The following is a 23,893-nucleotide window of genomic DNA, read 5'->3' as shown; positions in this document are numbered from 1 at the left end:
TACAACTAATATATTAGTGGTGAAATAGCCTTTTTAATCGGGACATAGCCAACATATCCATTTTAGTTGGGACATTCCAGAGTTGGTTTTGTGGTCGGACTATTGCCTCCTTAAAATCCCGGCAGAGTTAGCGTTTGTCTTTCTTGCCTATCACCAGTGGCACTCAGGGAGTTCACGCGAATCCATCCCTGGAATGTCGTGGTCGTGCACCGCAGTTGAAGATCAGCGGTATGTTGGGCGTTTTTTGTTATATATTAGATTTATTTAAAGCGTGTCATGTTAATGCATCTTACGTAGTGAGATACATACAATTTCTAAAAATTTGGGAACCTGCTGTTAATTAATGAGTTCTTGAAATTTTGAATTGTATCACCATATCTTCCTGCTTGTCAAAAGCCTACAGACTGTGGGGTAATGGTACGATCATGCAGTCGTCAATTGGGCTGCCGCCAAATTCGTACAAAAATAAATGCAAAACCAACGCTTCTGGTATCAAATTAATTAGCAATTTTGATGACGTCATCGCACACAAAACACGAATCGCATAAAGGCCACTTCTAGCGAAAAATACAATCTTCAACCACTGATAATTTCAAAGCAATCGGTTTAGTAGTTATTAATGAGAAAATCGATGTTTCCAAAACGGTAATAAAAAAAATACTATCAACAAGAATAACAACAACAACATAATAACAGAACAATCCATATGTACGTTTCGTGTCCAATAATTCGAATTGAAATCTTCAAAATCAGCATAACAGCTTCATCAGGATCCCATAGTATGGTAATTTTTTATCGCAATTTTGTGATTGATTTTTATGTAAAAAAAATCTAATTTCACCATGACAAAAAAAGTGGGACACGAAACCATCAAGAAACGGTTGAATATACCCTGCTAATTAAATTATATTTATGGTTGCGGTGGTGAGAGAACAATGTGTAAAACCAGCCCACGGAATGGCTTTCATAGACGCTCTACGTGAGAATTAACCAGATTAATTCACAATTTTTTAACTCAAGCCCAGATTCTTTATGGGTTTTCGTCACACGCGGGACAAATGCCGAATACCCCAGCAATCACAAAAATAAAAACTACTCATTCTTTCGTGTTAATAAATACAAATACATTGATAATACAAAATATTTTATTTCTGAAATTCCACAAAAATCACTTTTCATCATGTGCTATCCACACTCGTCTAAGATATAATAGAGCTCCGGCAATCAACACAATCAATAAGATAAGAATTAACCCGCCGAATATACAGATTAAAAGAAGTTCTGTAAAAAAAGAAAAAATTTATTAATATAAATACTAGAATTTTACAATGCAATTTGAAAATTTAGACAAACTATTTTATACGAAACAGATTTACTTGAACTTCGGTAATTCATTTAGTTCAGTTAATAATTTACTGTACACTACTAACTATATGGGGAAAAAAGTAGGAGCTTACTGGGATGAATTTCGTCTTCTTCTCGGGAACTATTGATTTTGTTCTTCGTGTTTATTGGCTTCACATTTGCGTCTGTGTAATTTGTGGATTCAACTAAAGGAATAACTGTTGGTTTCATCAAATATATCGTAGTAGTAAATTCTTCGCCGTTGAATTTGAGAAAATATTTGTTTGTGGAATCAGCAGAGGAATTAGGCTTTATAACATCGTTCAACGTTCTCTTTCTTCGTGACGTACATTTCTGTTGATGAATTACAATTAGAAAAGTCTACATTGCGAAGAAATTATTAAAAGAGTTAAGGATTGTTGTTTTTGCGCATGGCTTTTACGAATAGAGCTTAGGACATTTACCCACTGATAGAAGAGGAGCTAGTAAGGTTCCAGAATTGTCTTCGCTTCAGCTTCGATATTTCCTACCCAATTTCAAATGAGTTTAAACGGGTGATATACGATGCCATAATGACTCGACTCGCTAACCTCGTGGGTTGATGGGCCCGACAGCACCCTATTTCTAATTTTATCTTGTACTTTCAACTTTCTCAAAATGATAAGAGAGTTACCAAAAAAAACGTCAAGTACTAATTGTTCATTTGGTAATCTTGCTGGGAGGATGGAATCGGACTTTCCGGTAGTGGTCGCCACCAGAGTTCTTCTGGTCTAGAACAAACATGATTATTGTATACAAGGCTTTACCGGTTGGCAGTTATTGGAGGATCCTTTTATGCATAAATCCATAAAACATCTTATTGTTGCGTTAGTACTTTCAGATGATACAATTTTATTTAAGTTAACTTTCAAAGATGATTCCAATGATGTACCGCTGGAATAGATTTCTGTTTTTCCAAAAGCTGAACACCTGGAAATCATAAAATAAAATATATTTGTAAGTGTCTAATAATGTCATTTAGAGATAAAAAAAAAAGTATAAATCCACAATTCAGATGCTTCAGAAAGTGCTTCGTCCCGGGATGATACAACTCTGCAACTGTAGGATGGAAGTCGGTAGGCTAATATCAAGTGTAGTTCAGGTGGAGTGAATACTGCGCACTCCGATGCTCACGTTATGACGAGTAACTTTATGGCGTGGTGGCGATACTAACTGATATACTTAGCTATTTTTAGGCATTGGTAAAAATGTTATAAACAAAATATCAATATCGTGAGTTGAATACTTGTTCTGCAACTGAAGCTAGGCCATATAGAAATGATGCAGCCCGTAAAAGTGATGTTACATGGTGATGGTACAGCATTGTAGTTGCAGTTTTGTAACTACAATTTCTTAGATATTATACATTTTCATACCCATCTTTTACGATCTGATGCTCAATTTCTGCGTCTTTTATCAAACATTGTTTTATCACTGATACAACTTTCACGTTTTCATCATTTTCTGGTTGAAGAAAACCGGGATCTTGGATTTTAATCTGAAAAAATCAAATTGGTCATATCCAATTTTAAATATATTCCAGGCTGACAACTAACAACTTAGGTATTTTACAATGTGCTGGATGGTGTATGAAGCCTATTGTAAGCGCTGACAACACATATATTGGCATTCTCTGTTAACTAACATTGTATTTTCTGGCAACTTCGGCAGGATTAAGTGTTATGCATGATTTATCATTTGTCGATATTTAAAATTTGTACTTTCACGGTATGCCGTTAGCAATATACTAGGAAGGGCATCGCTATAGAAGGCATTGGAACATGGAATTTCTGATATGCGCTGCCATTTAAATTTTAAGTTCCCAACCACAAGGTCAGCGTTGATAATTGATATTAACTGGAATAACGCTTTCCGTATTCCTTCTTTAGGTTGAGGAACAAGTATTTCACCCGTTTTCACACAACCCCTTCCCTGCAGCCATATTTAATTAATATATTGTTGTTTGCATGGTTTATATAGTAATTTGTGGTGGTAATTTACGCTCATATATTTGCATAAAAACCAACAAACGTGTAAAAAATATTATGCAGTTATAATTAACTGATTTTTGCACGCGATAACGCGTAATCAAGAAATAGAAATGAAACTCATTGGCCATGTTCCAACTACTCGCCATTGTAAATATTGATATATATGGTTATTTCAACCCTGAGGCGGATCAAATTATAATGACACTGTCATTATAAATATAAGGGATCGTAGCTGCAAATCGCTTTAACTTATGAAATTGAATTTCAGTTTAATAAATCAATCTATATTTATAGCTTCACTTCTATACATTCGACTTCTAAACAACTGGCTTGAAGTATTCTGAAGTAGCTACGGAGAACAATTTACTGGTTTGGGTTTGGACGGGACATCCTCCCAGCTATAGAAAGTTTAAAATAATACAATTCTTCACGTCGAAATTACTATAAAAGCAAATTTTCATCTAGATATAATCCCCAGCATAACGTTACTTTTATTTTAGTACAATATATATATATAAGAATTACTATTATATTATATAGGCTATATAACTTATGGGTATTCAAACATAACATTTATTTGTGTATCATGTCTCATATAGGAAAAAGTTGATTCTTCACCTTTATAAATACTGGATCAGAATTAGGCGTCGTCGGTAACTTATCGTACTTCTCATCAAATGTATCCGACTTGAAAACTCCTATTTCACCTCTGACCTTCTTAATCTTGATCACGTGAGAGGAAATAACGCTGGAAACATTTTTATTTCACGTTACAATTATCAGTCACTAAAATTTTTAAATGTTTAAAATAGGACAAAACCGTATTATAAGGATTACTTTTCGCACTTTGACAAAAACTCGCCAGGGTTAGTCTTCTTCAAAATGAACAATAACAGGTTTCATACTTTTGATTTCAAAATAATATATACCTCCATTTTGCAAAACCTCTTAATTTTATATCTCAATAATTAAATGCCCACTTTGTAATTTGCGGACGTTGACAATTTGTAGAAAAGAGCTGTTTTGTTCACAATGTCGTGATTTGAGTCGGTTCGTCGCGACAGGATGTGCGACTAAGCTACTATAATTTATACAAGGTATTGTCATAATTGCAGTTAAATAGTTCCTAAATCGCGATAATACAAATAAAATAGTCCATTTCTATTTTATTATCATTTAAAAAATTATTTCGTGATATTGCTCTTGGGCTTTTCTCTAAAATATTGAAAAAAAAAAATGAAAATTTCGATTTTGATTATCATATTATTTGAAAAGGCTATAAATCTATAATTTACCTGTCCTTCGGTTTTGCTGTCACCAACATTTCCGAACGATAAAGACAATGAAAATTTAAAAGAACGAGGTCTCTCGCAATTGGACCGGAGCCTCCGTCATATATTAATTTATTAGTAAACTTATAATGAGTTATTTTTCCAGTTGAATTCACAGTTTCCTAAAAAAGAAGCGAATATCACCGTCTAAATATATACAGTATATGAAATTTTATTAAGCATGAAAACATTAGAGCAGAACTACACTACTTCTTGATCAAAATTGATTCTTAGAACCCAGAAATTTGTGGATAAAAAGTGAACAAGGCTCAAAATTACCCAAACGCTTCAATTCGACAAAGCGAACAAAATTTGTTACCATTTCATACACTTGGTGAGATGATGAGATTCGATTATGGGCTACATCGTACTGAACAACCCCCCTTTCCGTTATTTTTCCGTTCCCGTTCTGAGCGGTGTTTGAATACCATTAATTTGTCAGATGGATCGTTAGATATTTTTGTAATTAACTATTGAGTCAGTTTTACATTCGTGCATAGAAATCAGATTCGGAGTGCATTGTCTACATTTTTATGTAAGCAAATTTATGAACAATTGCAAACTGCATTGTTGTTCTAAAATCTAAATCATCGTTGATATACAATCTCGGCGGGTCTCAACTTTCGTTAAAAAAGATTATGTCACAACGTCAGAGGTAATTTATAACAATGAATTCACCCATAAAACCGAGCGTAAGAGGACAAAAACAAATTTGATTAATTGAGATCGGCCTTTGTCACGGCGTTTGTAATTGTTTTATAGCTCATACGTCACTATATACGACCAATTGATTTGAATAAGGTTAAAGGTGACGTTTAATTATCATCTGTCATTTTGGCATTTTTTTCGTCAGTCAGACTTTCCTTTTGGTACAATTTGAATACACATAATTTTAACGAATCATTAGGATTGGTCTATTTAATTAAAAGATTGAAATTGCCGGCGTCCATATCGACTATGTCACAATTTAATTGTCTTTATACATGTTTGATGTTTAATACACTTATTTCCGAAAAATATGAATAAGTTTTCACAAATTTGCAATATATATATATCGAAATTTTGTTTCGTGATATTTCGAGTACCTGATAATTCTTTTTCACCAAGCGTCAACGGCGCCATAATATTTATTTCAGCTGATCCACACAAAACCGGTATTACAAGGATCAATAGAGTTGACATGGATTAATATCACGTTTATGAAAATAGCAAAATACCACATCTTGTGGAGTAGACAATATAACATGCCGTAAGGCGATATAGCTTAGTGGAATACAATTAAATTCATTAGTTTTTATTAAGAACCTATTTATATAAATTGTCTTTCTTAGCGCAGAGCATTAATTAATGGAACGGATCCCGCTAGTTTAGCGAGAATGAAGAAACACTATTATATATATATACGTGCGTAAACAATTGTTTTCAAGTCTGCCCTATTGCTCATAATACAATCCGACCGAAATCTTTTCGTTTACTGAATTTATTTGATATCAATCTCAGTCATTGCCTGGGTTTTGATTACACACCAGGGGTAACTGATTATGGAGGTACTCATGGACCCACACAGAAATTCGTGACGCGACGCCCATAAGCCTTATTAAAGCTATTTTCGTAAAAAGAAAAAATTGGTATAAGATTCATGATTTAGCCTACACCCAATGACTGATTCCATTATAATTGTTCGCATATTTGCCAAAGTCTATAAACCAAGTGGAACTTGTTACAAACAAATAACAGTGGCTAAGAGTGAATGCTCTAAACTGGAGTTAACAAACATATCAAACATAATAATTTCAAGTCATCATTTTCGTAAAATAAGTTAAATGGTATAATCGTACATATATTCAAAAAAATAAATTGGCATTCGGAATTGCAATTTTGGTCGGCTCTGTATCAATCCACTTGTAATTAAATTTTGAGAAGCGAAAAATTGTTTGTGTATGCTTGTAGATACTTCTATAAACATAGCCTACTTGTTTATAACACGCCTATAGATACAAATATCGGATGAAGTAATTATATCATGCAAAACGAGTATAAATTTCTTGCAATTGGCGATGTCAAGTAGCTTACATGTATCGGAACTGCTGCAAAATAAGATTGCTAGTTCATTCTGGCGAAAGTATTTAAGTCATAACGTGAACCTAGAATTATGTTATTGCTGACTCGAAAATATTTTTATATTTTCACTGAGATAGATATATTTGGACAACTTTGCTCGAGAAAGTGAGCTATTTCATGGGTTATGGCAATCAGGAATTTGATTTTGGTAAAACCTGCTTAGAATATTACGAACTGCTTTCTGAACTTGTTCAAATATTCCAGTTTAAATTTGAATTTAGGAGATATTTTACCGTGACTGAAATCTTGTTGCCACACTTAGAAAAATCCTTTGAAATCCGGACTGATAATTTCCCGTTCACATAATCCGCACAGCATGTTCGATCTCCCAAACAAAGTCGATTGACAGAACTAATCCTATCAGAATGTCGAAGTATATAATCATTTGATATAGCTACTTCCATCTCTTGAACTCCACACGTTACGTTCACATCAGAGCCAAAAGCTAAAAAAAGAGGATTATTTGTTCGTCGATGAAGATAGGTAAAATATATATGTGATAAATGGCTTCAATCTCTTGTAGTTTCATTAAATCATTTGCCAGTTCATATTATGTTGAAAGCGAACAGCATATAAAAACTAGATCAAAGGCCTTTAGATAATTGAAGATGCAATAACACGAGTTTTGGAATTATTCGAGATCGTGGCGCTGCCACAACATCCTAATCATAAGTAACCTATTCCGGGATGCTTAATACAGTAGCCTATCTTTGTTGGGAGGTTTTATCAATGTGATATGGATGTTTCAAAAGTTTGGACTAAATTTTTACTCACTTCCGTAGCCACTGACTAGAAAGGCTAATCGAGAACAAACTTAATATTTGATAAAATTGATACCACGATTTTGGTAAAATATTCTCAGGAAACAAGTTGTCTATTCTATTGCATGGGGTCACAGCAAAAACAAATTAGTCCAGTGAGATGGTAATGAAAGAAGATACGCTTCAAGATTATTGACGTACGGTAACACAATCACGCGAAGGAAATTCGATCCTATTGTATGCAACAACATTAGTCGAATTTCACCTTGTGACCCGTCTAATCCCTGTTTTGACTTCATCCTCTCACGCAGTTTTTCAAAAAACGAAACTATCACTTTTTACAAAAATAATATATTAGTAAACCTACCGGGATATGGAAATCCATTCTTCACGTTTCCAATTTCATCGACAGATTCAGTGAATGCAAGAATGCTTTGTATAAATACAAATATTCCCACCCAAACTGCTGTAGCTGTGTTCATTCTGCCTTCTTAACCTTCTGTCCAACTGCATACGGACTAAGGCTATAGCAAACGCCCTCGGACTACTGTTCACCTGACCACTAACATAGCTATATAAAACTGTAATGAATTTAATGGCAAATAATAATTTCACCGGTACAGCTCAGCGGTGTTTGCCCGGAGGGTTAAAACGAATTATTCGTTTAAGTATTTAAGATATGTTATACGTGGCCGTTGTAAGTTTTATGAAATAGAAAGTTTAATGCTTACGCCACACTTGATGAATTATGGAAAGATTTCAGAATGAAAGGTGTGGAAATGTAAATGTCCTCTAAACTGGCAATTACGTCGTGTGCTATTAACAAACAACAAAAAATCAAGCTGCATCACAGGCCACAAAACGATGGTTTGTGCGAGAGCATTGTGCTGGTAGTTAGATGGAGAAATTCAAACCGGTTTAAAGCACAAAGTGTTTGAAATATCTCTTTTCGACTTTTCATGATTTTACATTGTAGCCTATGTGAATTATAGTCAGTGGTGGGATTCAAAATTTCAAGGACAACTTTTGTATCGAACCCGCTATCAACATGTTCCCTCATTTCAGAAAATGTATGTATATATATATGTCACTACGTAAGCTACATATGAACAAGACGCCTTCTACATAAATCTTATACATAACTTTCGAAACGCAAAATATAATCATCGCTGATCATCACGACCTTTTATAAACTGATTCGCGCGAGTCTGCTGACACCTCCACCGAATACAGTCAATGTGTCAAAAACCCGCAATATCGTTCCTTGTGTATAGGAATTTGTTCAATACGAATTGTTTTAAAACAATTGTTTTGAATCAAGTTTATTTTACCCGTTTTGTTCAAAATGGCTGTACTATTTGATTTTTTTGTATTAAATAGGTTGAAGAAAAACGAATGTAAAAACTTGCCAAGCGCTTCCTATTTGCAATAAATCTTTCAAAACGCCACAAATATTGATAGAGGCTCATGCACACCTTCTCAAGCTGTAGTTCAGTGGTTGGCGCAGTAATGCGCAACCGATAAGCCATTATGTGAATGATCCTGCTGCGATGAAACCCCCTTGCGAAAATTGAAATGCGATCGAATAAATGAGTTTGTATAACCTTGAAAAACTTCGACCATAAAAACAAAGTATGCTAAGCTTAAATTAACCGAACAGTATTAACCGTAATATTGCCATCATTTTATGAGAAAAATGTCAATACATGAACCCGAAATTCATATTACGGCGTCATAACAGATTAGTTGTGGCGTCTTTGCATCTGAGGACTCTTACAATTAACAAACACGGTTTTTCGTTTTTGCGGGAATCTTCAAACGATTTTACACATTAAGCTAGGCTAGGCTGTCTCATCGTTTATATCAGTAGATTGCCGCCGATATAAGCATGTTCCACTCGTTTTGCCGAAGGACTGCACTTGATCTAATTGCTTTTGTAGTAGGCTCGTGAGCTAATTTTCATGATTTTTCTTACTCAAAACGTCACTCTGATATCTCGGCTAAACATACCGGGTAAAATCTTATGACTTTGGTGGAGATACAACCGTGGCGATAAATGTACGCAATAGAAGTAAAAATCAAAATAAAAAATTTTACTTACATTTTTGAAATTATAATTCGGCTGCGTGTGCAGCTGCCAGAATGTAACGTTTTGGCGTAGTTTCGCGGCGATGCAAGGGGTATTTCAATAGAAAATACAGAAAAAATTAGATTTAAAACAAGCCCCTGTTTTAAAACACGATGTTTTTTTTAGAATTGATAAAAAGAAAACCCTACTTGTAAATTAGAAACCTATTACTTATATATATATATACGAGCGTATTCAGCCTTCCTTTTTCCTTTCATGTTACTGGCATTTGTCATAGTATGTTATGAATAAAAGCAACGTTTTAGAATTTTAATTCCACTCCAAACAATTTGGAACGAATATTTAAGCAAAGGCCGACATTAATATCCCTCTACAAACATTTAAGTTGCCTTGCATTATACGAGTACTCCGGGCATGACTATATGAAATTAATGTAGTACGCGAAGGCGCTTTCTAATTTGGTTTTATGCACAAATTTTACGTTCTCTGATGAGTACAGTATAATAATAAATTAGATTAAGAGCGTATATCATAAATATTAAGCTTAATTATATACAGACATGACAAGTCTGTTCAATAGTACCGTAAAACGTTTAGCCGCTGGGATTGCTTGGACATTAAGTTAGCCTGTCACTTGTGTAGTCACATATAGATGGTATTTAGCTCTTGCGAATTGTGTCAAGCTATCTCTAATACTTTACCTTTTCTCATGAGTAGGCTACATTGCGTCATATAAAGCATACGCTAATTATAATCCCCAAATTGCATAATCAATACTGAAGTCGCATCACGTAGCACACGTCTCGGTCCTTGTTGATAATTAGACCCCACAAAAAAGATAATACGCTTTGATTATAATTAGGATGGCAAAAAACTCACACGACAGATTGTTTTGGGAAAGTAGCATGTTCCATAATGTAGGCGTTGACGAAGTGATTGTTTATCGTTGTTTCAGAATCTACGATATCTTTCGAGACCAGACCTTTAAGTCACACCCTCACCATAAACAAGGCACTGGTCTAGCACCCACTGATGATGGTTCAGCACCAAGCCTGAGTGAATTGCGAGACTTGGACCGGCATTGCCAACTACTAGGTCTTTCGTATGCAAAGCGTTCAACTAGTATTATCCCCGCGTTGGTTGAAACGAATGTTAGCAAATTTTTAGTTATGCCTAGACCAGACATCGAACTTGAGGCGTTTCTCTTCCGGGATATGCATTATCATCTTCCTGTCTTTTTAAAAGACGTTTCTCATCTACGCTAGTGATAAGGGCGTGGAGAAGCTGTCATTAATGTACGAGTTACTCGATTCAAAAGACCGGAATCTCTCACACAAATTTATGTAATTTACTAAATTCATAACGTTCAAGGCTGTGGCGATGAGAGTGTGATTGCACCTGCACTGACCAAGACTAATTGCCTATGGAGGTGCTCTCAGTATACACAAGCCATGAAATCTTTTTCACTGCAAATTGATAAGTAATCATCAAATCCTCAAAAACAAAAGTATATATTTAAAACTTTTATTTCCCAAGATAAATTGCCAAACAAAATATGGCATCAATAAATAAACGAAGGAAATGTCAATTGGATAAGTCGTTAACTGCCACCAAGGACTAAATGTCCACCCTGTGAAGTGTAATATAAATCCATGGTTTTTATAGTGTGACCTATCCAATCTGCATATCTATGTACTTCTGTATATAGTCTGTATGTGTCTTTTGCACCTATATGTGTGTAGCTTCTGATGCCGGATAAATACCAGTTTCCATTATGGTTACACATTAAAGGCTCGGATTCGGTCTGCAGAAAACAAAAAAAGAAGTTTAATTTTTGCATTTGTTAAATACATAAAGAAATTTAACGGCTTCATAGTCGTAGCCAAGGGGGGCCTGAGGGGTCTTGCCCCGCCCAAAATTTTCAACATTTTTTTTTAAATGCGATCATGCGACGATGACGTCGATTTGCAGCAAGACATAAATTCATACGCCTCTTCCAACAACATTTTGCTTTATTCTTGAACGATTTACTGAAAACCGGACGTTTCCTAACTTGCTATCAATATTCCTTTCACCAAATGAACCCAAAGAGATAGATGAAAATGCGTGCTTATATGCTTCGGATAACTTCAACAGCCAAGTGTCTGTAGAGCGATTCCTTAAGATATTGTTAGATACCGTTGGCTACTTTTATCTGGCTTTGTTGGGAGCAAAAAAAATTCCCCCCCCCCCCTCAAATTTTGGGCTGGCTACGCTTTAAACGGTCCTTTCAGTGGTACATCGTCCTGACGCGATCTTTTCAAATATGTGAAAAAATAAACCTACCTTTTCATGGATGCCAGAAATATCGAAGTTGATATTTTCACCACAAGCAAATGATGAATCTTTGTTTAATCCCAAAATTTCTTTACACCATGTACTTGAAATTGTTTGAACTTCATACTCCATTATTTGATTCAGATTAATGCCTAGATATAGAAAGAAACAATCTAATTAGATAGGTTAGGTTAAAAAGGTCACACATAATTATTATTATCCAGAATTCAGTACAACTTTCTTGAAATTGCAAGGACTATAAGGTCTGTGTTTTCTCCAGGGTCGGAGTAAGAGTTTGGCAATGTTTTCACTGAGTGGTTAGAGCGTTGGTCCAAATCATGTTTTTCACTACAAAGAACTAGGGTTCGAATATCACGCTCACCACATCATCGGAGATATAATAATTTAGGTAGTCAATGCCGAAGATTCTATTTCAAAGAGTGGCTCTTCCACATATTAATGACCGCTTGTACTGAGCATTGTTCAGATCAACGGCATGAAACCATGTTGTATAAATAATTTGAAACTGAACATTTTAATTTAAAGAAGTTTAATTGAAAAAAAAAACGAAATATGGAAATTTATCATAAAATTTAAGGATACCTTGAGTTAGTGAATTCCATCCAGCACTGTAGCAGGTGCTTTTAGGTTCATGGACTCTATATCCACTGTCTGGTAAACATATCGGAAATACTCTATCTCCTAATGTTACTGGTTGTTTAAGCCTCCATAACGCAATGTCACCATCTCTAGTAACTGAATTATAACCATGATAGACATGGAACCTAAACAAAAGATAAGTTATAGGATATTAGGATATTACAAGGTATTTAACTTGTTTGTAATAGTGTAAAGAACCCATTAACAAATTCAGTTAAACTATTTATAAAAAATGTAATAAGATATTTATTTACAGTTATTTATGTTGGGTATGGAATAGTTAACCAGTTATTTGTTTCACATACATGACCTTGGTCTAACCGACCAGCGATTGATTACATGAACCCCGCTATAACAGCGAGGAGTCCAGCAATCCTTTTGCACATATTTATTTCCCACAGGATTCGAACCTGCGAACTTGCGCAAGCAAAGGTGTGATGGGAAGTATACTTTTGACGCTTAACACAATTCGCCATCTGCCAAAAATCTCACAATTCAAAAAATTAAATAACTCCAGTTAAATGAATCTCACATTGATCTGAGTGGTTCTCTAGTGAGATTTCTCATAGCTCTGTCCATATCATTCTGTAAAGTCATTCCAATCCCAATATCAACTGTACTAGCAGATTTTTGTACAACAAATCTAGTACAATGTGCAGCAGTGATGACAACTTCCGATGATATTAATGCTCCAGTGCATCGGTGATACGCCTGAACAAAATATTTTAAAGAACATTCATATACAAGCTCATTCATCTTAGAACTTCATTTGGATGGAAATATTGAATCATTTACTAAGAATGGGCCCTTTATCTAAAACCCTTGCCTATGTCGGTGCATAGACTGCATCGGACGTATATTGGACTATATATCGGTTGATTGTGGGGCTTTAGTTGACTGAGGCCTAACAAATTGCCCACTGCTGGTTAGAGAGGTTTTAGTTTGATGAAAAGACCATTGTAGAACTTTCTAACTATCCAGACAAATATTCATATTGACTCATCACCCTACTGTAGAAATAAAATTATGGTCGCAAGACATCAAATACATGGAATTGATTAGTCATGAATGTATCGCACTATGGATAATTTTTTCGAATAAATGGATTCAACTGATTATTCCGGCAAATCCATATCAACTTAGGACTATACTGTTCCACACACCACATTGAAATAATAACATATGGCAAGTATAAAAGTATTAGGTATTCATATTTTTACATAATCATCATACACCATATGTTGATGAATAGATTGGAATCTTACCTTCGAACTGCCCCAATATTTCTCTCTTATAGAGACAAGCCACGGCCATTTTTCAATGTTCGCACTATTGCCACGTAGTCCCGGTCTTACTTCTGTAGTTCCTTCAGAGCTAATATCATTTTCATATTTTTCACGATGTCCACATATACCTTGTGGGGAAGGTAGATCTTCAAACTGAAATAAAAAATAAAATTAATGTCAATTTTCAACCTAGAATTCACAAAATTAAATAAATTCGAGGTTATATTTTCTAAATTGAAGCACAATAAATTATATAAGCAAAACACTCTAACATGGGAATCGCGGAAATAAAAATCTTATTTCAACAGTAAATAATAATTCAGAAGTAATGTCAAAAACATTACTTCAACCATCATTCACGAACAGCGTGCTGGGTTTTGAGGCTTTTTTGAAACCTACCGGTAGGTTTTTTTTTGTAAGCAGAATCCGAGTTAAAAAGTACAATATAACCCGACAATTCTTGCTGACTTCAAATTACTACCAAGTGTTAAAAAATTTGTTTGTGAAAGTAGCGTTCGGGTCCAGATACCAATGTGCGTTGTCGTAACTAGAGGCCGGGTGTTTTAGATGTAAAATAATGATGAATTGGGCTGCAATTTAGGGCAGCATTTTAATACACTTTAAGCAGTAAAATAAGGTTTAAATACACTCATTAAAAGTATTAATGCATGCTCGTTATTTTTTAATATATGTTAAGAAAATAAACACATCATTCTGAAAGAAATATAACGCAAGTTTGAAATTGCAAAAACCCGAAACCCAGGTTTCAAAATAATAGACCTGAACCAGACACCCTAATTTATGACCCGAGTTCTCACTCCCTCATACAACTTGAAGTCCCACTATCTAAATGCATAATTTCATCCATGGGCAAGTTCATTCGTTAAGGTTCCTGTGACATAGATTTAGGCAAACTTTCGAACAAAACTGCAATCATTCTGGTAATGATAAATATCCTAAGAATGCGTTCAGAGCCATCGGAATATTCCTGCTATACAGTAGAAACTCTACCTACGAAAGGCTCTGGATACAAAAAAATCAACTTACGAAATATTTAAATCAGTGCCGATTAGGAGAAAAAAAAATTTCCGGTCCTAATTCTCAATCATTGGCGAGTGGAATTTTGGAAATCGGCTTCACTCATTTGATTAAGATGATGGTATTCAAAGGTACATACCGATTGTAGTTTTTATTCGTTATGTCTCTGTTTTTTCTTATTTCCATGTGTACCTTTCGTATTTATTATGCAGTAATCTAATTCCAACATGTATTTGTTAGAGGTTTTACCATTATTATAATTTGTGGGATTGGAACGGCATTTACGGCATTGATAGGGCATTTACAGATGGAATGCGTACCTACTTACAGAATTTCCCACTTATGAACGACCTTCAGAACGAATTAATTTCGTAGGTAGAGTTTCTACCGTATTTACATTACTGGTAAATTAATTATAAATTTGAAACAAAATAATACTGACCACATATTGCAAAGCAAACCCTCTTCCTTGTTTTGTGCCATCAGATACAAATTCGATATGAAGGAAAGGAGAAATAGAACGTATAACAATAGGATGTTGACTTCGAATATCATCACCAGAATAGACGGCTACTTTCTCAGATAAAACGGTATCATAACCATCACCTTCATAAATCTGAGTGGTATTGAAAACATTTAGAAGGCAATGTGAAATTTGAACATGAGTGGTATTATACTGATAAATTGATTATGATCACCATTGTCATATCCAATACCTACTTTCCATCACCTTAAAACACTGTTGCCATATATTTCACAATATTGCGGTTTATTATAGATGTACTATTTATTATACTGAATATATAGTATATGCACTTAATTTCTTGGAATCCTATCGAGATAAATTCAGTTTGCTCAACTAGTTTAATCAGTGCTTCAACTTTCATTGAAACTATTAAAAAAACTATTCTTTGTTGCCATATTTTTTACATTTATGTGGTTTTGGACATAACTATTTCAATAACATCAGATATTGGCTGTTTCAAAATGTAATATTACGAGTGTGTGAACATATTACGGGTGTATGTATATTGAACACTTTGCCGTATTTGGAAAAACGTACTTCAAAATTCATATCATCCTATAAACTTACTGTTAAACAATCCGAGACACATTCTCCTGTAGAAGCAATTCCTCCTTTCAAATCAAGTTCTTGAAGCGTTAAAGTAATAATTCTACCATGACCTGATAAAAGCAGGTTGCAAGTGAAAATTTATTTCAAACCAGCTAATTAAATGTGAAAATATTTCCGTTTCAGTCAAAGAACAGTCAAAAGAATCCTGCTGATAAATTGATAACAATTTTCAGTCAAAATAAGCGTTAGCCAGTTGTTGAATCTCTAGCAAGGCTGTTGTCGTAGCTTTTTGTTGCGTGTTTATTGACAGGAAGAAATTTAACTGATTTATAAATATAAATATCGAATATCATAAAATAAAACGGAATTTTTATATTTAACCAGGAAACCTGATAACACATATTAATCATTTGTTGAACAATAGCATCTCGTTCAGTTACCAGTCTAGATCAGTCACAAGAATCGTCAATTTGTTATTCATTTTAGATACATGAACTTGAGGATGGAGGAACCTGACAGTTGAAAGACAATGACATGAAAAAGGATATGGAAAGACATGAAAATAAAATCATTTACCGAATATATCCCATTTACAATGTGAATTTGCTGGATATTCTTGATTATGAATGAATCCTGGTGACGTTATAACATGCGGTTTATAATCATTGTCGAAATGAACTGCCCCACCACACATATATTCACAAACTGATTTGTCAGTGGTTCGTGGACTCATAACATCAACTGAAAAAGATGTAAAGAGCATTATTTAACCAAATCTCAATCATATTGAGATGAGCAATGGTCTAACCCAGGGTGGTCTAAGGTTGTCGGCCTCGCGGGCCACACTATTATTTTTGTATTGTTCGCGGGCCACAATAGTGCCAATAATAGGTAAACAGTGCAATATAAAATAAACATTTTTATTGTCCAAACACTTGATCATTATTTGTTATTTATCAAGCTAAAACATGCAAAATCCACTAAAAAACTCCCTAAAACCTGAAAAAATCTTACTATATCTACATCTAGTGTAAGATTTCAAACTCTTCATAACAGAGAAAGTGTCACAGGGAGAAGATGCGTTTTAGATTGTCACCAACACAACTTACAGGCATATCAAGCAAGTATTGTGGGATTTTCTGGTTATTTTTATGGCGAAACTACACCAAATGGGAATTTTTGTTTACTCTTCCGCAAATGCGACGTGGGCCGCAGATAATAGAGCGGCGGGCCATATGTGGCCCGCAGGCTGGGTTGCGCCACCCTGGTCTAACCATTTTGGTTATGGTTGATGTTGAAGCATTAAGGATCTTGGGTTTGATGAACATGTTCACCATAGAAGCTGGCATGGGCAAACTACGGCCCGCGGGCCAAATCCGGCCCGATGAGTAATTCAATCTGGCCCACCTGATGCTGCAACAGTTGTTTTTAGCTATCAGTCGATGTTTTAGCTAAAAAAAAACTCAAGGTATTTGTTCAGATTGAGAATAAATTTAGTTTTGGCACAAAGCTTATTGTTTACCACTTTTGCTGTTTTTAAAATATTCGAATTACAGTTGTCTTATTTTGCTCATTGTTATTGATTGGGCTGTTACAAAATCAGCCAAGTCAGTATTTTAATAAGTTAACGAAAAGCCCCTAGGTTTCTTTATAGGGCTTCGTACGGAGCACCTTGAGAACCTATGGTGTAATAAATTGAGAAGGCAATGTCGAACTGGAAAATTTCGGTTTTTCCAGAATAGTATATTCTTAGCACTTATTGACTGGGTTATACAAAGCCTTGTTCAGAGTAAAGGCGCAAAAAAGGCTCAATAAAAATGTGACTAATTATTATCTGTGATTGAAATTGCTTTTCGTGGAGACTATTGTAGATATGAATGATAAAAAAGTGTTCACTCATCACTATATCGACACCTCAAAACCAAACAGTGCTAAGTCCACTTTTCCAAAAAATGACATTTTTCAATTGCTGATTTACCTGGACTTAGCTCTACATTTTGGTCTATTTGCCTTATCTCTAGGTGCTCTAGATCTCAAGACAGCTATGGACATAACCCTGCTTTTTTTAGGGCATTTGAGAACTAAACAGAGCTGTGTCTACTATAGTGGACTTAGCTCTGGATAACTGCATTGTAAGTTGGGGCTAAGTCCGTTTTTTTGGACATAGCTCCTCTCAAAAAATATAATACAAAGAGCTAAGTCCATACCAGCCTCTATAAAAACATAATAAAAGGGCCCTAAGTCCAATAAAATTGTTTCAGGTCCAGAAAATTGAGAGCCAAAAAGGGTTAAGTCCAAAAAAACCCCCCCCAAAAAAAATTGGGGCGGAGCACAAATTTTTTTATACCATCTAAATATGGCCTTCATTGTAACTTTGGTGGACCATAAAAACTAGACATCCTCGATGTAAGGTATTAGAGAAATAAAAAAAAGAAACAAAAAAAAAACGTTTTTTGCGTTTTTCTCAAAACTAGAAAAATGGACTTAGCCCAATTTGGATTTCATGCGTCGATATGTTAATTTGGAAAATTTATAATGAACTTTGTATAGTGATAATCAGACAAGATTTACATACAATGGTTTGAAATGGAAAAATTTGAAACTTAGTATTAGTATTAGAAATAAGTTTGCCTACCTATATTTCACATAGGCCCACACACATAATCTACTCCCAATATTTAACTGATGAAATATATTTACATACATACCATTTCCATATACATTCAAGCCTTCGTAAATATCTTTAGGTAGATCCGGTGATATTGTTTCTGCTTTGACAGTGAACACCTCATAAGGTAAACCTGTGGTAACATTGGAAAAATGCAAAAAAAAAAAATTAAATCAACAAAATTTTTTTTTAAATACAACTTAACTCTGTGGTTTGATTGGATTTAAATTTTTTTTATCTAGGAGAGAAGATATGATTTTCATACTTCATCCCAGCGAGAGGAATGCCAATAATAAAGTTTAATCCTTGTCGTGTATGGGATTAGTTAACTCGTTATTTGTTTCAGATGAACAGAATTGATGATGGAAGAAGTCGTGGCGTATTACATGTATCACCCTTAGACAGTGAGATGTCCAACAATTCTCTCACACATAAATATTTCTCACAAAATTCAAACCTGGACGAGGTGACCATGGGTGCAATGACAAGCATGTTGCTAACAAGTGGCACGAAGCACCTATATGCATGTGTGTGGTACGGGCAAAATACTAAAATCTTTCTGCTCAAAATTATTCTCCATAATTATTGTATTTACTGTGCTTTGATATTATAGTACATTATAGTTGTTCGTAAATATAGTTTAGAAATAGCAAAATTTACCTGTATAAGGGTGAGTCGTAAATGCTAATCTCCATTGTGGACTTGAGAAAGAATACATCGTGTACCTGAACAGTGAACATGAAATAAGAAAAATGATTATTGATTATATGAAAAAACTTTTCAATTGTCTACCATTTAATTAACTTCAAATGAGAGAGTATGATACAAAGATTTTTGATTCATATTGTTACATATCAAAAATTTTTGTACAGCAAATCACTTTATAAAAAAATCAAGGATTCTTTCCAGAAAGTACATAAGAGAAATCGATTTGATTTCTGATTCTACAAAATTTGTTCGAGATGACTATGAAAGTGAAAAAAAAACTAACTTAAAATAAAGACTTCTAGGATTTCCACAACCAAATGAAGCTGTAGCGTTGCATTTTCCGACAATTAATGTTGAATTAGGATTGAATGGATTTTCCGGCTGAAATATAATATGAAATGAAAGAGTAATATAATATAATAGTTGACTAAAAAAATTGAAAACTGACAAAAGATCGGATATGAAAGTCACATGATTGTTCATTAAACGTTCGACTATTATTTGTTTATCCAAGTTCCCATATACACAAGCTGATGAAAGATCCCAACACATCTCAACTTGGCTTTTCAAGATTTTTGATAAAATGTAAATATTGCCAGCGCCTAGATATATGATATGAGATATATGATTACCTGCATGCATAATTCTCCAAGGAAAGTCATGAGCTGCTGACTGTCGTACCACTTCCAACTATTATAAAAAAGCATTATAAATATCACAAATATAAATTCTAAACATCGACCATGTATATAATTGCTATCACACCACCATGCAGAAGTGAGCGCTCAAACACACTTAAACAGGATTTTAAAATTCAACAAACGGCACAAAGTAAACCACAAAATGAGCCTATTTCTAATAATTGCTAAATAGTTAAGTGTTAAGTAGAATTCTAATTGATTTACACACACTATCATGATCAAAAGGTTGCAAGTCATCCACAACAGTGGAATTTTAAATGAATAAATATAACTGAACTTGAACATGAAAATATTACAAACCGATTTGACATTTGTCTTGGGTCACATTCAGCTGCAGGTCTCCATCTTACAGTATTATCACTACCCGCATGCAGACAACCACTCTCAGGAGTACGAGTTATTATCAAGAATCCACCATCATCGTTGTATACTGAATATTAGAAATATTACTGATTAGCAGCAAAAGGCGATTTCCAGTTCCATAATATAGTATTATAGTATTGATAATGGATCCTTATTGGATTTCTAACCCATGATAAACATGTTACTGTTTTATGCCACTTAACACTGCCCTCTCTTCAATGAAAAATATAGTTTTGTTTTCGTCCGTTATTTTAATCGTATGCTTAAATGATAAAAAGCCGAAAGTAGAAGAATAAATGCATTATGGTCGAAGATTTGAATAAATCACAGTCAAGTCATCGGTAATTGTACCTTGTGATGGCCTTCGGTCATGGGGCCCCCTGGCTAGCCGAATGCCCAGTGCGAGAAAACTTGTTCCATACCAATAAAAGCTTCGTAAAAATAATAGTATTGAAAAAACATTAAAACAAAACCATACCATTCAAGTTATCAATATCATTGGGATCTCTGACTAAGCATTGTGGTGCAGGATGAGACCATTCTCCATCGCTACATTCAACACGTAAATCTGTTCCTCTATCCGCAAATACAGTTCCATCAGCACAAACATAAGAGCAACCAAGACCATCCTCAACCCATCTTGATAGATTTGAACAAACATGATTAGTTATGATAGTCAATGCCAAGTCTTGAATAAAACATGGAAAGAGCATATGAACAGGAACTTATGTTCTTTACTTTTTAAACAATGGTTGAGTCTCAAGTCAAAACAATAAACTACAACTCTAACAAGAGAGAAACTATGAAGTATAGTGGCATATTTCATCAGCAATACGAGTAATTACTGATCGATCTTGATCGGTAAGTATGTTGATAGGTATTTGTCTGTTTGTTTGTCTGTCTGTCTGTACACGCGATATCTCACGAAAGCGAGGTTGAATCTGCTCCAAATTTTGCATATGCATATGCATTCGACCGATATTCTCGTTTTACACATTGAAACATCCAAAACTGAGATATGTCCTGATGGTTGTAATGATAAACCTTACGATATTGCCATCGTAGGGTAAAGATCTTAAATTTAAATTCATTGCCAGAACATCCCTCAGAGTGTGAAAAAATGGGTAATGCTAAACTAAAAAGATCACCCCTCCAGAAGTAGAGCTCCTTACGCATTAGAGGTTCCTAACACAGGGATATTTCTGAGTGATGGTATGAAAGAACCACATGTATATAAATTAAGTAAACCAATGTTACCATTGTAATTACCTGTAATCAATGAAAGAGAGTGATAGATCAGGTAACAAAATACCAATCGCAACAATCAGACAAAAAAAAATATTGTTATAATTATAATAATTATAACATTATAATTAGGGATGTAAGTTTCAGAATTTTGAATCGAAGCGATTCGAATCAACATCAATTCGAATCGATTCGAAGCAATTTGAGAAAAAAGGGCTTGATTCTATTTAAAAAAAAAATTAAAAAATACCACAAGGCAACTGCACGACACAGCGGCGCTACCGTTATATCGACCAAAAACGTTTATTATCCTTACGTTTACAGTTTTCCAAAGCCGTGACACTCCCAGAGTCGTTATATTTCATATTGGTAACAGCTTTCGAGGAACCAATGGTTTCGCTCAATTTTGTTCGACTACTTAAAATGTTACAAAGTTTCACAAATATTTTGAACGTTTCTTCAAATTATCTACATAATATTATTAAAATAAAACATCATCGCTTCAAACCTTATTAAAAACATGTATGTCTGCGATGCTTGCCTCGTTTTTATTGCTTCTTTTAAAATCATGGCGCATACTGTACTAACTAGCGATTACAATTTGGATGAATTTTGAAGGTCAATTTTAGAAGAAACAATCGCTATAAACACGGTATTATTTGCAAACATAATTGTATGTTAGTAAACATGTAACTGAGTATACCTTCATGTAAAAAAAAAATATCTTAGCCGTAATATATTTGGTAGTTGATACATCCATGCAGTGTGTTTTTCTAGTAACTTTCTTAATTCTTCAAGCTCATTATTGTTATTTTATCAAAATTTATACTATTTTTCTTTCAAATTTGAGGAAAGTTAACGATAATATGATGATATACTAAATAGAATCAGATTCGGAAATATTCGAATCGGAACATTGTGATTCAAAATTCGATTCGAAAAAAAAATATTCGAAACTCACATCCCTAATAATTATAATATAACATTGTGTCATAAATCATGAAAGAATAAAAATCAGGTGAAACCATTTACACATTAAGCATGTTTTCTCACATATTTCAATTGTCAATACTTACATATGGCATATTACATGAACAGTGTGGTAATATTAACTTTCCTACTTACCCTGTTGTGCATCTCTTCGGCTCGACTTCTGTAGCAAATGGTGTGATAAGAGGTGGACATTTCTTCACACATTGTGGTACAGTGGGACCTTCCCCTCCCCATAAACCCTCAACCGTACATTTTCGAACATCGTCACCATCAGGAATAAATCCTTGGAAATATAAAGAAGAATGCCAATATGAAGGAAGAACAATAAAGTAATAACATCAAACCCAAATTGACCAAATTGAACGAAATGCTGACTACCTCCCCACTCTTCTATAAAAATACCTAGTTTTGTGTTTAACAATTTTCCATCAGTTATTTTATATGCTATGTTTAAAAATAAAAAAGCCAACAAGCAAGGTAGAAAAAATGATTGCATTACGTTCAAAGAATTGAATAAAATATTGAATATAATATGTTTATACTGCAGTATTATCTTAATTTGTTTTTAGACATCCTATGCTGCTGACAAGGGGACTATGCACCATTTGGCAGTTATCCTTCCGGGCAAAAACCTGGATCGTTTTTTTAATTTTTATTTTATATTTGCCTGATTGGCTAATGAATACAAATTGATTAATACAAGACACTTGAGTGATTGTTAACCACACATTTTTATTGTGAATTCGAATTGAGTTATTACATTGACAAATAAAACGCGCAGCCATTGCACAAACAGATGTAAACAATTAAGCTACCTTCAGCACAATGTATCTTGACAACAGTTCCTGGGAATACAGCTTTCTCATCTAGTAAATTATCGTAATTTGCTTTTGTTGATTCGGTTTCAGTGACTTCAGGACAGTAGAATTCCGGCACACATCTGTATTTGAACATTTTGGTATATAAGATTTATTTGATGTCTATTGTATTTAACTGTACAATATTAAAAAAAACTGTGTTAGACAGGGATGCTCTCTCTCTGAAAGTGCAACTTTCAGTAAGTCATTTATAGTCATGTCATCTCTCTGAACAAGGCCTTGTGCAAGAACCACCAAAAGGTAGTAAGCTAACAAAGTTTGAATAGATAGAAATATGCATAGATCA

General features: G+C 34.3%; 2 protein-coding genes across 2 annotated transcripts in view; both read right to left on the bottom strand.

The window, feature by feature from the left end:
* Nucleotides 1–1,127: 1,127 nt before the first annotated feature.
* Nucleotides 1,128–8,161, bottom strand: LOC120348461 (uncharacterized). The gene is made up of 8 exons (XM_039418584.2): nucleotides 7,955–8,161; nucleotides 7,060–7,271; nucleotides 4,670–4,827; nucleotides 3,993–4,122; nucleotides 2,760–2,881; nucleotides 2,151–2,313; nucleotides 1,458–1,698; nucleotides 1,128–1,281 (listed from the first exon to the last, which is right to left on the bottom strand). Exons 1-8 carry the CDS (start codon nucleotides 8,067–8,069, stop codon nucleotides 1,169–1,171), a joined length of 1,254 nt encoding a protein of 417 aa, XP_039274518.2. The 5' UTR covers nucleotides 8,070–8,161; the 3' UTR covers nucleotides 1,128–1,168.
* Nucleotides 8,162–11,185: 3,024 nt separating this feature from the next.
* LOC120329353 (sushi, von Willebrand factor type A, EGF and pentraxin domain-containing protein 1-like) overlaps nucleotides 11,186–23,893 on the bottom strand; it is a 40,875-nt gene continuing 28,167 nt past the window's right edge. Inside the window, exons 40-55 of the mRNA XM_078109889.1 lie at nucleotides 23,545–23,669; nucleotides 22,862–23,012; nucleotides 20,970–21,130; nucleotides 20,429–20,558; nucleotides 20,060–20,117; nucleotides 19,711–19,808; nucleotides 19,380–19,444; nucleotides 18,760–18,852; nucleotides 16,628–16,792; nucleotides 16,070–16,161; nucleotides 15,419–15,592; nucleotides 13,918–14,091; nucleotides 13,185–13,363; nucleotides 12,596–12,777; nucleotides 12,002–12,144; nucleotides 11,186–11,480 (exon numbers count right to left, since the gene is read on the bottom strand). Coding sequence (XP_077966015.1) covers nucleotides 11,277–11,480; nucleotides 12,002–12,144; nucleotides 12,596–12,777; nucleotides 13,185–13,363; nucleotides 13,918–14,091; nucleotides 15,419–15,592; nucleotides 16,070–16,161; nucleotides 16,628–16,792; nucleotides 18,760–18,852; nucleotides 19,380–19,444; nucleotides 19,711–19,808; nucleotides 20,060–20,117; nucleotides 20,429–20,558; nucleotides 20,970–21,130; nucleotides 22,862–23,012; nucleotides 23,545–23,669 — 2,194 coding nt within the window. The 3' untranslated portion in view covers nucleotides 11,186–11,276. The remainder of the gene's footprint in view (nucleotides 11,481–12,001; nucleotides 12,145–12,595; nucleotides 12,778–13,184; nucleotides 13,364–13,917; nucleotides 14,092–15,418; nucleotides 15,593–16,069; nucleotides 16,162–16,627; nucleotides 16,793–18,759; nucleotides 18,853–19,379; nucleotides 19,445–19,710; nucleotides 19,809–20,059; nucleotides 20,118–20,428; nucleotides 20,559–20,969; nucleotides 21,131–22,861; nucleotides 23,013–23,544; nucleotides 23,670–23,893) is intronic.

The sequence above is a fragment of the Styela clava genome, chromosome 1 (assembly GCF_964204865.1).
Source record: "Styela clava chromosome 1, kaStyClav1.hap1.2, whole genome shotgun sequence".
Lineage (NCBI taxonomy): Eukaryota > Metazoa > Chordata > Ascidiacea > Stolidobranchia > Styelidae > Styela > Styela clava.
This window is presented reverse-complemented; position numbering and strand designations above follow the sequence as displayed.

Excerpts from the sequence above, each read along its gene's own strand:
- LOC120348461 (XM_039418584.2), bottom strand. The coding sequence starts at position 8,069 with ATGAACACAGCTACAGCAGTTTGGGTGGGAATATTTGTATTTATACAA. Across the intron at positions 7,272-7,954 it reads GAATGGATTTCCATATCCCG|CTTTTGGCTCTGATGTGAAC; the intron begins GTAGGTTTACTA and ends CTCTTTTTTTAG. Across the intron at positions 2,882-3,992 it reads CTGATCCAGTATTTATAAAG|ATTAAAATCCAAGATCCCGG; the intron begins GTGAAGAATCAA and ends TGATTTTTTCAG.